The sequence below is a fragment of the Bos grunniens genome, chromosome 12 (genome assembly GCF_055505025.1).
Source record: "Bos grunniens cultivar Pamir isolate PY7600 chromosome 12, Bosgru_T2T1.0, whole genome shotgun sequence".
NCBI lineage: Eukaryota > Metazoa > Chordata > Mammalia > Artiodactyla > Bovidae > Bos > Bos grunniens.
Genome location: NC_141176.1, coordinates 74,355,841 through 74,370,132, shown reverse-complemented (window position 1 = coordinate 74,370,132; position 14,292 = coordinate 74,355,841). Strand labels below are relative to the sequence as shown.

The window sequence follows — 14,292 nt, the reverse complement described above, 5'->3', positions numbered from 1 at the left end:
TTTTATTACCTGTGGTGTCCTGAGACAAAGAAACTTCCACTGCGAGATGAGATTTTTAACTCAGGCCAGAGAAATTTATGGAAAATCTATTACCATATTATTTAGGTATAAGATAAATCAGACAGAGACAGACACAGCAGATGGATCCTATAGCCATAAATACAATTTCAAATGGCCAACAGCTCATTTTCATGGGACAGACAACACTTTCTGCAATGTAGGTGGTTATGGTCATTTTACACCCTATGAAAATGATGATCATTTTGTCCAAGCATTTACTCTGGGTGCTTTATATGTCTTATGTTGTTTAAGTTGTACATCAACCCTACAGGTTACATCCTATCACTTCCATTTTGCACAAGAAAAGATTGAGGCTTGGATGACTTAGTCTGTCTGACAGACTTAGTCTGTCTAAGTCCCATAGCAGTATGGGACTCAAATCCACATCTTTTGGCCTCTTTTCCATCTGCTGATGGGACTTTTTATCACCTGGATGGCCTGACACCTTATCATGTCCCTCGTAGCTAGAACACAGAGAGTGGGGAGAGGTGTAGTTGCAGTTAAAAAAAACAGGCCTACCATAGAGAACTTACAGTCAGAGACTTAAAGCATGACGTGGACACAAGTGCATATGTGGTGAACAGGAGCAAAGAGGGTACCTGAAGTCAGGTGGACCAGCTGTCAGCAGAAAGAACTGGCATCCACAGCCAGATTGAGAGAAACCTGCGGCTTAGTGGTACACATGATGCCTGGGGAACAGATCAAACAGACCTCATGCCCTGCTTGGGGCAGCAAGACTCATTTTTTTATCCCATCAGGTGGTGAAACAGCCACACATACACTGCTGCACTGGGCTGTCTCTGACTCGAGGTCCAGACAGGGCTGAGCCTGTGGGAAATCCCTCCGGTCCCTGTAGGAGGCTGGTGTGGGGAAGGCGGGACAGCAGAATGAAAAATGCCTGTGATGGAAGACAGACTCCACTGGAAAGACACAAATAATGCAGTGGAATCACACAGAATTAGATTGTAATGTAAAAGTGCAATTTATAGAGCATAAAGGTAAGGAAATCTAGTGGCACAGAATATTCTAGAGCCTCCTGCTCAGTCACAACAGAGAATTGGGAATTCTTGAGTTCAATTTCCAACTGTCAAAGCACACTTCTTGGGAATCACAGGTTATCACTCATCAAAAACTGCCCATGGGAGGCAAAGCAGGAGGTTATGTTCAGCTGTAATGCTGAGTCAAGAGGTCTGGGTGATCCTGAGACTCTGCATTTCTAAGAAGCTCCAGGAGATGTAGGTGCTGCTGCCTCTGGCACCACAGTATGAGTCACAAGGAATTAGGAAGCCAGCAGGGGAAGGGGGACAATCTGGGAGTAAGGAGAGTGGCTTTTAAGAAAATATTATGTATAAAAGGAGGAATGTAAGAAACTAATACTTTTGCACATTATAGCATGGTCTACTAAGCGTCTGTAAAAATGTATCATCCAAATAATAGCTGTGAGCAAAAACAAAGCAAAATCAATCTACCTCAAGAGCTGCAAAATACTCTATTGCCTAGGATTCTCTAAAATGATCAAATCAACCACAAAATCATCTAAATGAAAAATGTAGCCTGTTTTCAAACTCTAACCAGGAAGTCTAGGGTCCTATTTACCTCATGTTGGCTTTTATGTTTGGCTGTTCTGGGTCCTGATTGCCTTGGAAGAGCTGTCTCTAGCTGTGATGAGTAGGGGCTACTCCCTGTTGCAGTGCACGGGATTCTCACTGAGGGGGCTTCTATTGATGCTGAGCAAAGACTTCAGTAGTTGTGGCACATGGCTCAGTAGTTGTAGTGCAGGGCTTAGTTGCTTTGCAGCATGTGGAATCTTCTCAGACCAGGGACTGAACCAGTGTCCCCAGCATTGGCAGACAAATTCTTATCCACTGCACCACCAGGGGAGTCCTAGTTCCTAATTTTTACTTTATATTTCTTCTGTGAATTAAAATCCTGCATCAGTTCAGTTCAGTCACTCAGTCATGTCTGACTTTTTGTGACTCCGTGAATCACAGCACGTCAGGCTTCCCTGACGTCCGTCACCAACTCCCAGAGTTCACTCAAACTCATGTCCATTGAGTCAGTGATGCCATCCAGCCATCTCATCCTCTGTCGTCTCCTTTGCCTCCTGCCCCCAATGTCTCCCAGCATCAGAGTCTTTTCCAGTGAGTCAACTCTTCGCATGAGGTGCCCAAAGTATTCAAGTTTCAGCTTTAGCATCAGTCCTTCCAAAGAACACCCAGGACTGATTTACTTTAGGATGGACTGGTTGGATCTCCTTTCAGTCCAAGGGACTCTCAAGAGTCTTCTCCAATACCACAGTTCAAAAGCATCAATTGTTTAGCACTCAACTTTCTTCACAGTCCAACTCTCGCATCCATACATGACCACTGGAAAAACCATAACCTTGACTAGATGGATCTTTGTTGGCAAAGCAATATCTCTGCTTTTTTTTTTTAATTTAATTTTATTTTTTAACTTTACAATATTGTATTGGTTTTGCCATATATCAACATGAATCTGCCACAGGTATACACGTGTTCCCCATCCTGAACCCTCCTCCCTCCCTGCTCCAGGTACCATTCCTCTGTGTCGTTCCAGGGCACCAGCCCCAATGCATATATATGGAATTTAGAAAGATGGTAACAATATCTCTGCTTTTGAATATGCTATCTAGGTTGGTCATAACTTTCCTTTCAAGGAGTAAGCGTCTTTTAATTTCATGGCTGCAGTCACCATCTGCAGTGATTTTGGAGCCCAAAAAAATAAAGTCTGACACTCTTTTCACTGTTTCCCCATCTATTTCCCATGAAGTAATGGGACCAGATGCCATGATCTTCGTTTTCTGAATGTTGAGCTTTAAGCCAACTTTTTCACTGTCCTCTTTCCCTTTCATCAAGAGGTTTTTTAGTTCCTCTTCACTTTCTGCCATAAGAGTGGTGTCATCTGCATATCTGAGGTTATTGATATTTCTCCCGGCAATCTTGAATAGTACCTACTATACTTTCCTATTGACTCTAACTTCCAGAAATCAGGACAGAAGAGGAAATACAGGAAAGAGAATAAAACCCCACTTCTGCTGGGCTGGCTCACTCCCATGTCCCCTGCCCACCACACCCCTCTCCCCCACTCCACAACAGCCTCTCTCAATCAAATCCAACACCAAAAGGCTGTCCTGGAGTGATGAGGGCTGGGACAGGTGAGCAGGAGAGGGAACCTGGGAGGTAGACAGGTAGAGTGAAATCAATTCATGAACACACTGCCCAGGTATCATCTCCAAACACAGAAATGAAACTAACAGTGATACTGAGTGGACTAAGGCACAGATCAAAAATCAAGTTACTGCAGTTATTAATTCAGTTTTCAAATTCAATTTTCCCTCAAACATTTCAGAATCTCAATCCCATGATTTTCAGCTTTTAGAAGGAAGTATAAGAATCTGTTATATTCCTAAGTTGTACTACAGAGTATTTTAGATAAGTCATATTTTATGGCTTTGGGGAAAATTTAAGACAAGTGCAGGTTAACAGAATTACATTTACAACAGAAAATCTGATAGACACATTGTCTAAGAGTAAGTAAACACCACCTACAGTGCTCTCAGAGAAAAGATTATATCAAGAGCTGTGGTTAATATTTTCCTGACACAACAGTTCACATTTTTTCTGACCTACACTAAAACTGGAAATAATTAGGAGGGAGCTTTTGCCCTGTAACTAACTGAAGCTGCTCCCTGGGTAGCATTCGGGCATTACATTGAATATTCTTTCATGTTACAAGGGTTTCATTCATTAAATTACAGCTATAGCCATTAGATGGGTCTGGCACAGTAAGCATTTTAAAGAGCAGTTCTTTCAGTTATTTACGGAGTTGTCATGTGTGTATGCTGGTTCCTGCTTGCTCACACCTGTGTAAGTCACTCACCCTCACAACCAGCAGTCCCTCAGCACCCTCTCTGTGCCTTGCAAAATGCTACTTTCTGGGAACAAAAACGAAAACAAGATGCTCCCTGATTATAAAAAGCTTCAAAGTACTATGAGATGCAGATCCCAAATTACAAAGCATGCCACAGGTGCTATCTTTTAATTATGATGAAATTCACATAACATAAAATTTAACCATTTAACCATTTTTAAGTGGATAGTTTGGTGTTCAGTACATTCACATTGCTGTGCAACAAAGCTTGAGTTTTTTTTTTTTTTTTTTTTTTTTGCTTCGTAAAACTGAAATTCTTACCCATTAAAAACAACTCCCCATTTCCCCTCCCCCAGTCCCTGGAATCCACCATCCTTCTTCCTGTCTTTTTGGATTTGACTACTCTAGGAATCTCACATAAATGGAATGAGAGTATTCATTTCTTTTGTGTCTGGCTTATTTCATTTAGCAAGATGTCATCAGGTTTATCCATAGGTCAGAATTTTCTTCCTTTTTAAGGCTGAATAATACTTCATTGTAAGGATTTAGTTCCTTCCAACTTTTGGCTGCTATGAACATAGGTGTACCATAAATGTTACCTTAAAAGAATATAAAAGACACTAAGGGTATATTAGTGTGTGTGTGTATAAAAGTATATATATACACTAATACTAAAAGTATATGTGTATATATATATATATATATATATACACACTGATATGTATATCAGTATATTAAATATATGTTAGTACATTAAGTATATATTATGTTAAGTATGCATATTAAATATATATGTAATATATATTAGTATATATAAGGGTATATTAAGGGTACATTAAACTGAGGGTCTCGAAGATGCATTCGAGTTGACTGAGAAAATGAGATTTTCACCATCCAGATGATGGAGGACCTGGGTCTCTGAGGTAGAGGACGAGCATGTGCACTGGGAACAGGGAGGATGTGGAGCTTTGGGAGAACCTACACACAATCCGAGTGCAGGTGTGAGTATGTCAGACATACCGGCTGCAGAGGGAGGTGGGGAAGAGCTTCCTAACACCTTGTCTGTTCTGGTTTAGTGTCTTCTTCCACTCTGTCCTAGTCCCAGGTGAGGGCCTCAAGCTGAGTGCGGAAGGAACATCACCAGCAGACATGGATGCTGACAGGTCCAGGTCACAAGCCTCTCTGCCATCTTTCACATGGATCTTCTCTGCTCCCTTCAACTTGCTTTTGACTTTGAGCCAGTCTCTAGACCCTACCTCTATCTGAAGTCCTGGTTCCTCACTCCTGACTGGGTCATTATTGAAGCTCTTCTCTGATGGACACAAGGTCACCTCATGGCCCCTGCGGGAGTGGACTTGAGGCTATGCTATGGTTCCAGCAGCAGCTCACACAGCCCAGTAAGGATCAGATCTGGGCTAAGAAAGAAGCAGTCTGTGGGGGCGGCAGAGGGGGCAGGGGGCTGGCAGCTCAGTGTGGGTGAGTGGAGGACAAGGCTACAGGAAGGGCTAAAGGACAGGGAAGGAGGCTGCAACCAGAGGGCACCATGGGAGGAGGAGGAGATCTCAGAAATACAAACAAGAAAAGATGGAAAGGAATGAGATTGGAGTTAAGGTCAGGAAGACAAGGCTGACATCCCAGACTTTGTATGAATAATCAGGTGTCACATATAGTGTCCTGAGTCAGGTTAAGATGGAACCCCAGATCCCAGAGCCCATCAACCACCATGAGGGAGCTCACAACACAGGGGGAAAATTGCTGGTATACCCTTCCCATGGTCAGTTTCCAAGAAAGATTCACGTACAATGTCACTGATCTAATCTGCATCCATTAGGAGCAAACAATCCCTGTGACATAGTGATAAGGAAGCCAAGAACAGATGTGGTGCTAAATCTTTAGCTGGATTTACAGAGGCGAATGGATTAAACTAACCTTTTCTCTTGAGTAAATGGATGTTTCCAGGTTCCTCAATATCAGAGGACTGTCTGAGTTATATCTGAAGTTCACACTGAAAAGGGAAATCCTTCCGTTGGTGGGCCAGAATGGTGGAGGACGATACTCAAGTTCCCAGGGTGCTTCTTTCTCAAGGTCTGTATATTCAATCACTCTTTCTACTGACGTCATCTGAAAGACATATGACATCACATGAGTTAGTATCAGAGGATCCAGTTTATGGGTGTTCAGAGACTGTAAATGAAACCTCCTGCTTTTCTATGGTTCAGAATATCTCAGGTCTCAACATCCGCAAAGGACAGAAGTAGGAGTCTGATGAGGCCTTGGATGATTTGCAAACTTGCTCATCATCTGCAAAACTTTTACACACGACTACTTCCTTCAATTTTATATAAAAGCTAAAAAAATTAGAGAAATGAATAGTAAGATTTTATTGATCCACCTTTCACATCAAAATTAAACAAAAATTTTTTTTTGAAAAAAAAGAACACTTATGGACATCAATCAGTATGTGTGGCTACAGAAGGGCCACGTGTTACAGATGTCCAGAACTGGACAGTCATCAAACATCATTTTAATAATTAGTCACTTTCTACTCTGTTAGAAGAAATAAATAGAGAAACTTCATTTTTATTGTTTTTCTCCCTTTAAGAGAAGGTACAAATATTCAAAAGTGTATAATTTACTTATTGACTAAGGCCTCTTCAGTTCAGTTCAGTTCAGTTCAGTTGCTCAGTCGTGTCTGACTCTTTGTGACTCCATGGATTGCAGCATGCCAGGCCTCCCTGTCCATCACCAACTCCTGGAGTTCACCCAAACTCGTGTCCATCGAGTCGGTGATGCCATCCAGCCATTTCATCCTCTGTCGTCTCCTTCTCTTCTTGCCCCCAATCCCTCCCAGCATCAGAGTCTTTTCCAATGAGTCAATTCTTCGCATGAGGTGGCCAAAGTATTGGAGTTTCAGCTTTAGCATCAGTCCTTCCAAAGAACACCCAGGACTGATCTCCTTTAGGATGGACTGGTTGGATCTCCTTGCAGTCCAAGGGACTCTCAAGAGTCTTCTCCAACACCACACTTCAAAAGCATCAATTCTTTAGTGCTCAGCTTTCTTCACAGTCCAAATCTCAAATCCATACATGACCACTGGAGAAACCATAGCCTTGACTAGATGGACTTTTGTTGGCAAAGTAATGTCTCTGCTTTTTACTATGCTATCTAGGTTGGTCATAACTTTCCTTCCAAGGAGTAAGCATCTTTTAATTTCATGGCTGCAATCACCATCTGCAGTGATTTTGGAGCCCAAAAAAATAAAGTCGGACAGTTTCCACTGTTTCCCCATCTATTTCCCATGAAATGATGGGACCAGATGCCATGATCTTCGTTTTCTGAATGTTGAGCTTTAAGCCAACTTTTTCACTAACCTCTTTTCCTTTCACCAAGAGGTTTTTTAGTTCCTCTTCACTTTCTGCCATAAGGGTGGTGTCATCTGCAATATCTGAGGTTATTGATATTTCTCCCGGCAATCTTGATTCCAGCTTGTGTTTCTTCCAGTACAGCGTTTCTCATAATGTACTTTGCATATAAGTTAAACAAGCAGGGTGACAATATACAGCCTTGATGTATTCCTTTTCTATTTGGAATCAGTCTGTTGTTCCATGTCCAGTTCTAACTGTTGCTTCCTGACCTGCATATAGGTTTCTCAAGAGGCAGGTCATGTGGTCTGGTATTCCCATCTCTTGAAGAATTTTCCACAGTTTATTGTGAGCCACACAGTCAAAGGCTTAAACAACCATAACTCCATACCTTTGAGAGCACATTTTGGGAGAGAGCCTATCCTACCAGAGAGAAGGACTGCCAGCAAATTCAGGTGCTCAATACACACACGAATAAGTGACAAAATGGAGGGGAGGGGTGGAGGAAGATATTAATTAAATAAACTTTAAAATACTGGATTCTTTTCTTTTGCCAAAAATAAGGAATTACCCTCTAAGAAGCAAAGATAAACTAGCTGCTAAGAAATGAGCTTGTGTCCAGAATTTCAGAACCTCTCTCCTACAGAGACATTTATTGTATTTGAAGACAGTTTGTGATGAATATAAAACCCTCTGACATGACATACATATGTGGGAAAATATACATATATATTTGTTAACTTTAAGCAGATGGAAAGTGAAAGTGAAAGTCAGTCAGTCGTGTTCTGCTCTTTGCAACCTTATGGACTGTAGCCTGCCAGACTTCTCAGTCCATGGTGATTCTCCAGGCAAGAATACTGAAGTGGGTAGCCATTCCCTTCTCCAGGGGATCTTTCCAACCCAGGGATAAAATCTTTCTCTCTTGCGGCTCCTGCATTGCAGCCAGATTTTTCACCATCTGAGCCACAAGGGAAGCCCTTAAGCAAATGGAGGAGAACATAAAAAAACTTTGTAAGATAATGTGAAAAAGAAAAAAAAAGCTTTATTATTTTATGTAAGAATTGCTTTTATTCCATATAACAGTAAGGAGACCTGAAAAGGCTAAGAACAGAAAAATAAACATCACCATGTTCTCAACTTCAGCACTTTGTCTGACGCACCACTGGAACATCCCGGTGAGTACGAGAGAGAGAGACAGGACCAGGCCAACCTGCCCGAGATCCAAGGCTAAATGAGGAAGAAGAGGAATAAAATTAGTCTACTTCTCAACCCCTCACACAGCTCCTTCTCTTCACTTTACAAAGACGACTCCTTTATTTTTATGATTTTTACTGGAGTATAGTTGATTTACAAAGTTGTGTTAGTTTCAGGTGTACAGTAAAGTGAATTAGCCAGATATATACATATAATCTGCTCTTTTTAAATTATTTTCCCATATATGTCAATCAGATCAGATCAGATCAGTCGCTCAGTCGTGTCTGACTCTTTGCGACCCCATAAATCGCAGCACGCCAGGCCTCCCTGTCCATCACCAACTCCCGGAGTTCACTGAGACTCACGTCCATTGAGTCAGTGATGCCATCCAGACATTACAGAGTATTAAATAGAATCCCCTGTGCTATACAGTAGGTCCTTTTTAGTTATCTATTTTATTATATAGTAGTGAGAAGACTCCTTTATAATATTTAAATCATTTGCATGTAATGATAGTATCATTCATAATATTACTTCTGTTGTATGAGACAACAATACATTAAAAACAAACAAACAAAAAAAAATCACTATGAGGGACTTCCCTGGTGGTCCAATAGCTAAGACTCCAAACTTCCAATGCAGGGGGCTCGGGTTCAATCCCTGGTCAGGCAACTAGACTCCACATGCCACAACTAAGAGTTCACATACTGCAACTAAAGTCTTGCCTATTATAACTAAGACTGAAGGTCCCACATGCCCCAGCTAAGACCCAATGCAGCCAAATAATTAAGTTAATTTTTTTTTAAATATGAATTTAGAAAGAACTAACAAAGTTGTTGTTGTTGTTAAGTCACTAAGTCATGTCTGACTCTGGTGACATCATAGACTCTAGCACTACAGGCTTCCCTGTCCTTTGTTATCTCCCAGAGTTTGCTCAAATTCATGTCCATTGAGTTCGTGATGCTATCTAACCGTCTCATCCTCTGTCACTTCCTTCTCCTCCTGCCTTCAATCTTTCCCAGTACCAGGGTCTTTTATAATGAATCAGCTCTTCGAGTTAGGTGGCAAAATTATTGGAGCTTCAGGTTCAGCATCAGTCTTTCCAGTGAATATTCAGGGTTGATTTCCTTTAAGATTTAATGATTTGATCTCCTTGCTGACCAAGGGACTCTCAAGAGTCTTCTCCAACACTACAACTTGAAAGCATTCAATTCTTCAGCCCTCAGCCTTCTTAATGGCCCAAATTTTACATCCACTGACAGCTCTTACATGACTACTGGAAAAAACATAGCTTTCACTATATGGACATTTGTTGGCAAAGTGATGTCTCTGCTTTTTAATATTCTGTATAGATTTGTCATAGCTTTCCTTCCAAGAAGCAAATGTCTTTTCATTCATGGTTGCAGTCACAGTTTGCAGTGATTTTTGGAACCCAAGAAAATAAAATCTGTCACTGCTTTCAATTTTTTCCCATCTATTTGCCATGAAGTGATGGGACTGGATGCCATGATCTTAGATCTTTGAATGCTGAGTTTTAAGCCAGCTTTTTCACTCTGCTTTTTCACTTTCATCAAGAGGCTCTTCAGTTTCTCTTCACTTTCTGCCATTAGAATGGTTTCATCTGCATATCTGAGGTTATTGATATTTCTCCCAGCAATCTTGATTCCAGCTTACGCTTCATCCAGCCTGGCATTTTGCATGATGTATTTTGCACATACATTAAATAAACATAGTGATAACATATAGCTTTGTCATACTCCTTTCCCAGCTTTGAATCAGTTCATTGTTCTATGTCTAGTTATGTTTCTTCTTTACATGCTTTCAGGTTCTCAGGAGACAGGTAAGATGGTCTGGTATTCCTATCTCTTTCAGAATTTTCCACAGTTTGTTGTGATCCACAGAGTCAAAACCTTTCAACATAGTCAATTAAGGAGATGTTTTCTCTTGAATCCCCTTGCTTTCTCTATGATTCAATGAATGTTGGCAATTTGATATCTGGATCCTCTGCCTTTTCTAAACCCAGCTTTTATAGTTGGAAGTTCCCAGTTCACATACTGTTGAAATCTTATTTGAAGGATTTTGAGTATAACTTTATTAGCATGTAAAATGAGCGCAATTGTATGATAGTTTGAACATTCTTTAGCATTGTCTTTCTTTGGGATTGGAATGAAAACAACTTTCAGTCTTGTGGCCACTGCTGAGTTTTGCAAATTTTCTGGCATATTATATGAACAGCATCATCTTTCAGGATTTGAAATAGCTAAGCTGGAATTCCATTACCTCCACTAACTTTGTTCGTAGTGATGCTTCCTAAGTTCCACTTGACTTCACAATCCAGGATGTCTGGCTCAAGATGAGTGACCACACCATCGTGGTTATCCAGGTCACTAAGATCTTTCTGGTACAGTTTTTCTGTGTATTCTTGCCACCTCTTCCTAATCTCTTCTGCTTCTCTTAGGTCCTTACCATTTTTGTCCTTTATCATTTAATCCCACCTGGAGTGAGATACACTTGACAGTATAAAACAGTTGAGGATGCCATTGTTCAGATTTTTGTCCTTATGCTACAATTATCATTATGTAATTTCACTTTCTACATCCAATGTAGCTGCAGTTGAAATCACAAAAACAAGGCAATGGATTCTAAGAGCCAGTGCTTTTAAATCTAAAATATTACTCTCATTTTTCCATTATTAAAGACTGTAATTCAGGGCTATTTCTATGGAATAGTGAGGGATGGTGAATTCATGCCACACATTCCAACAACTGCTCATCTGGGACCCACACAGCAGCGAGGATACTGTTTTTGCTATAGAGAATCTTTCTCAGACCCCTACAATCAAGGATTCCACGTAGCCCAAAAGCTAAAACCTAAAACCTAATCTGTACAAAAAACTTAAGAGTAAACCTGGTTCTCTCCATCCAGCTATAGGACACTACCTAGGATGTTCAGAGGCCATCTTGCTACAGTTATGTAGATCTCAACCCATTCAAAGAAAGATAAAAAGATAAAAGATCTCAATGAAAACCTACTATAAACAAAGAAGCAAACTACCCAAAAGCAATCTACAGATTCAGTGCAATCCCTATCAAATTACCAATGGCATTCTTCACAGAATTAGGACAAAAATATCTACATTTTGTATGGAAATACAAAATACCATGAATAGCCAATGTAATCTCGAGAAAAACAAAGAAGAAAAATGAAGCAAGGAGGAATCATGTCCCCTGTCATCAGACTATACCACAAAGCTACAGTAATTGAAACAGTATGCTACTGGCACCAAAAACAGAAATATAGATCAATGGAACAGGACAAAAGTCCAGAGATAAACCCATGCACCTGTGTCACCTATGAGAAAGGAAGCAAGGATATACAATGGAGAAAGACAGTTTCTTTAATAATTGGTGCTGGGAAAACTGGAGAGCTACATCTAAAAGAATAAAATCAGAACACTCCTTAAGACCATAAACAAAAGTAAACTCAAATAGATTACAGACCTAAATGTAAGACCAGACACTAGAAAACTCTTAGATTAAAACATAGGGAGAACTCTCTCTGACATAAATTGCAGTAAGCTTTTTAACCCACCTCCTAGAGTAATGAAAATAAATAAAACACAAACAAATGGGACTCAATTAAGCTTAAAAACTTTTACACAGGAAAAAAAAAAAAACAAACAAAGACAACCTGCAGAATGGGGGGAAATATTTGCAAATGAAGTGACTGATAAGGGATTACTCTCAAAAATATACAAACAGTTCATGCAGTTCAATACCAAAAATAAATAAGTAAACAGCCCAGTCAAAAAATGGACAGAAGATTAAAACAGACATTCTCCAAATAGGACATACAGATGGCCAAAAAGCACATGAAAAGATGGTCAACATCTCATTATTAGAGAAATGAATATCAAAACTACAGTAATTTTTTTTTTTTTTTTTAGCAAAAAACTACAGTGAGGTTTCACCTCACACCAGTCAGAATGACCATCATCAAAAAGTCTACAAACAATAAGTACTGAAGAGGATGTGGAGAAAAGGGAACACTCCATGTAAACTGGTACAGCCACTATGGAGAACAATATGGAGGTTATTTTAAAAACTAAAAATAGACACACAAAAAGATGCCAGGATTCTTAGCCTCCAGAGGAGAAGAATTCAATCCAGGGCCAGAGATGAGGCTTGATCACTCAGAGCTTTTGTGTAATAAAGTTTTATTAAAGTATAAAGGAGATAGAGAAAGCTTCTGACATAGGCATCAGAAGGGGACAGAAAGAGTACCCCCTTGCTAATGTTAGCCATGGAGTTATATACTTTCTAATTAGTTATTACAGTGAATCAAAAGAATGTCTGGAGGTTGTAAAGACCTCAATAGACTTACTCCCATAATTTGTACCTTAAGATAACAGGATTAGCCAGAAGGTTTTTTCCAGAGACTGTCCTCAAGCAGCATACATTATTGTTATATAATCCTAAGGAATGTAGAGGGACAAAAAAAGTTTGTCCTTTCTTCCTCATTGAGAATTCCAGACCCCTCTCTCCTTGGGGACCCCTGGACTTATCAATATGCCTAGGAATTGACTCTCTCACTACTAAGACCCAGCAATCTCACTCCAGGGCCTATATCCAGAGAAAACCATAATTTATAAGGATACATGCACCCTAGTCTTCACTGCAGGACTATTTACAACAGCCAGGACATGGAAGAAACCTAAATGCCTGTCAACAGATCAATGGACAAGGAAGATGCGGTACCACATATACAATGGAATGTTACTCAGCCATAAAAAAAGGGCAAAATAATGCCATTTGCAGCACCATGGGTGGACCTAGAGATTTGCATACTGAGTGAAATAAGCCTGAGAAAAATAGAATATGATATTGCTTACATATAGATTATAACAAAAGACTACAAATGAACATATCTACAAAACAGAAGTAGAGTAACAGGTGTAGAAAATAAACTTATGTTTACCAGGGGATAAGGGAGGGGAAGGATAAATTGGAAGACTGGGACTGACACATACATACTACTATATATAAAATATTCAAAAGATAACTAATAAGAAACTACTGTAAAGTACAGAGAACTTTGTAATGATCTATATGGGAAAGTAATCTAAAAAAGAGTGGATATATGTATGTGTATAGAAGATTGACTTTGCTGTACTTTGGAAACTAAGACAACAGTGTAAATGAACTATACCCCAATAAAACTTAAAATAAAAATTAAAGAATGGCATGAGTGAGCCAAAGCAGGGGCCCAAGGCACCACAGGTCTGCTGCAGCAGGCATGTCATACCTGGTCTTTGCTCCTAAAGATTCCAAAAGTCAAAACCAGAAATTCTTTTCTAAAGGACTATTCATTTGAATTATTAATCAAGTGCAAATTACTAAAAAGAATACAGGCACCTCAATGTTCGTGGGGTGTGGAAAAAGAATTTTTTAAAACGTGAATATATGTATAACAGATTCACTTGGCTATACACCCAAAGCCAACACAACATCATAAATCAACCATATGCCAATCAAAAAAATTTTTTAAAAATTATCCCAACAAGGACTTACTGTAAATAAATAAGTAAAAGTAAAAAAAAGATAAAAGTTCTCATCAAGACATAAATGACTTCACATGGACACCCTGCGGAGTCACATGCTGCAGACACTTTAATACAACTCATTAGAATCAAAGAGTATATATTAGACAAGATGACAACAGTTTAATAACTACAAACAAAGCTATCAAATGTAAACATACCACAAATATTCACATGTGTACTTAC

The 14,292-nt window shown here is 39.7% G+C and overlaps 1 protein-coding gene across 1 annotated transcript in view; it reads right to left on the bottom strand.

Moving 5' to 3' along the window:
• Positions 1-14,292, bottom strand: part of LOC147361907 (ATP-binding cassette sub-family C member 4-like) — a 198,065-nt gene that overhangs the window by 29,789 nt on the left and 153,984 nt on the right. The window contains exons 24-25 of the mRNA XM_086330242.1: positions 8,440-8,540; positions 5,881-6,072 (exon numbers count right to left, since the gene is read on the bottom strand). Coding sequence (XP_086186368.1) covers positions 5,881-6,072; positions 8,440-8,540 — 293 coding nt within the window. The remainder of the gene's footprint in view (positions 1-5,880; positions 6,073-8,439; positions 8,541-14,292) is intronic.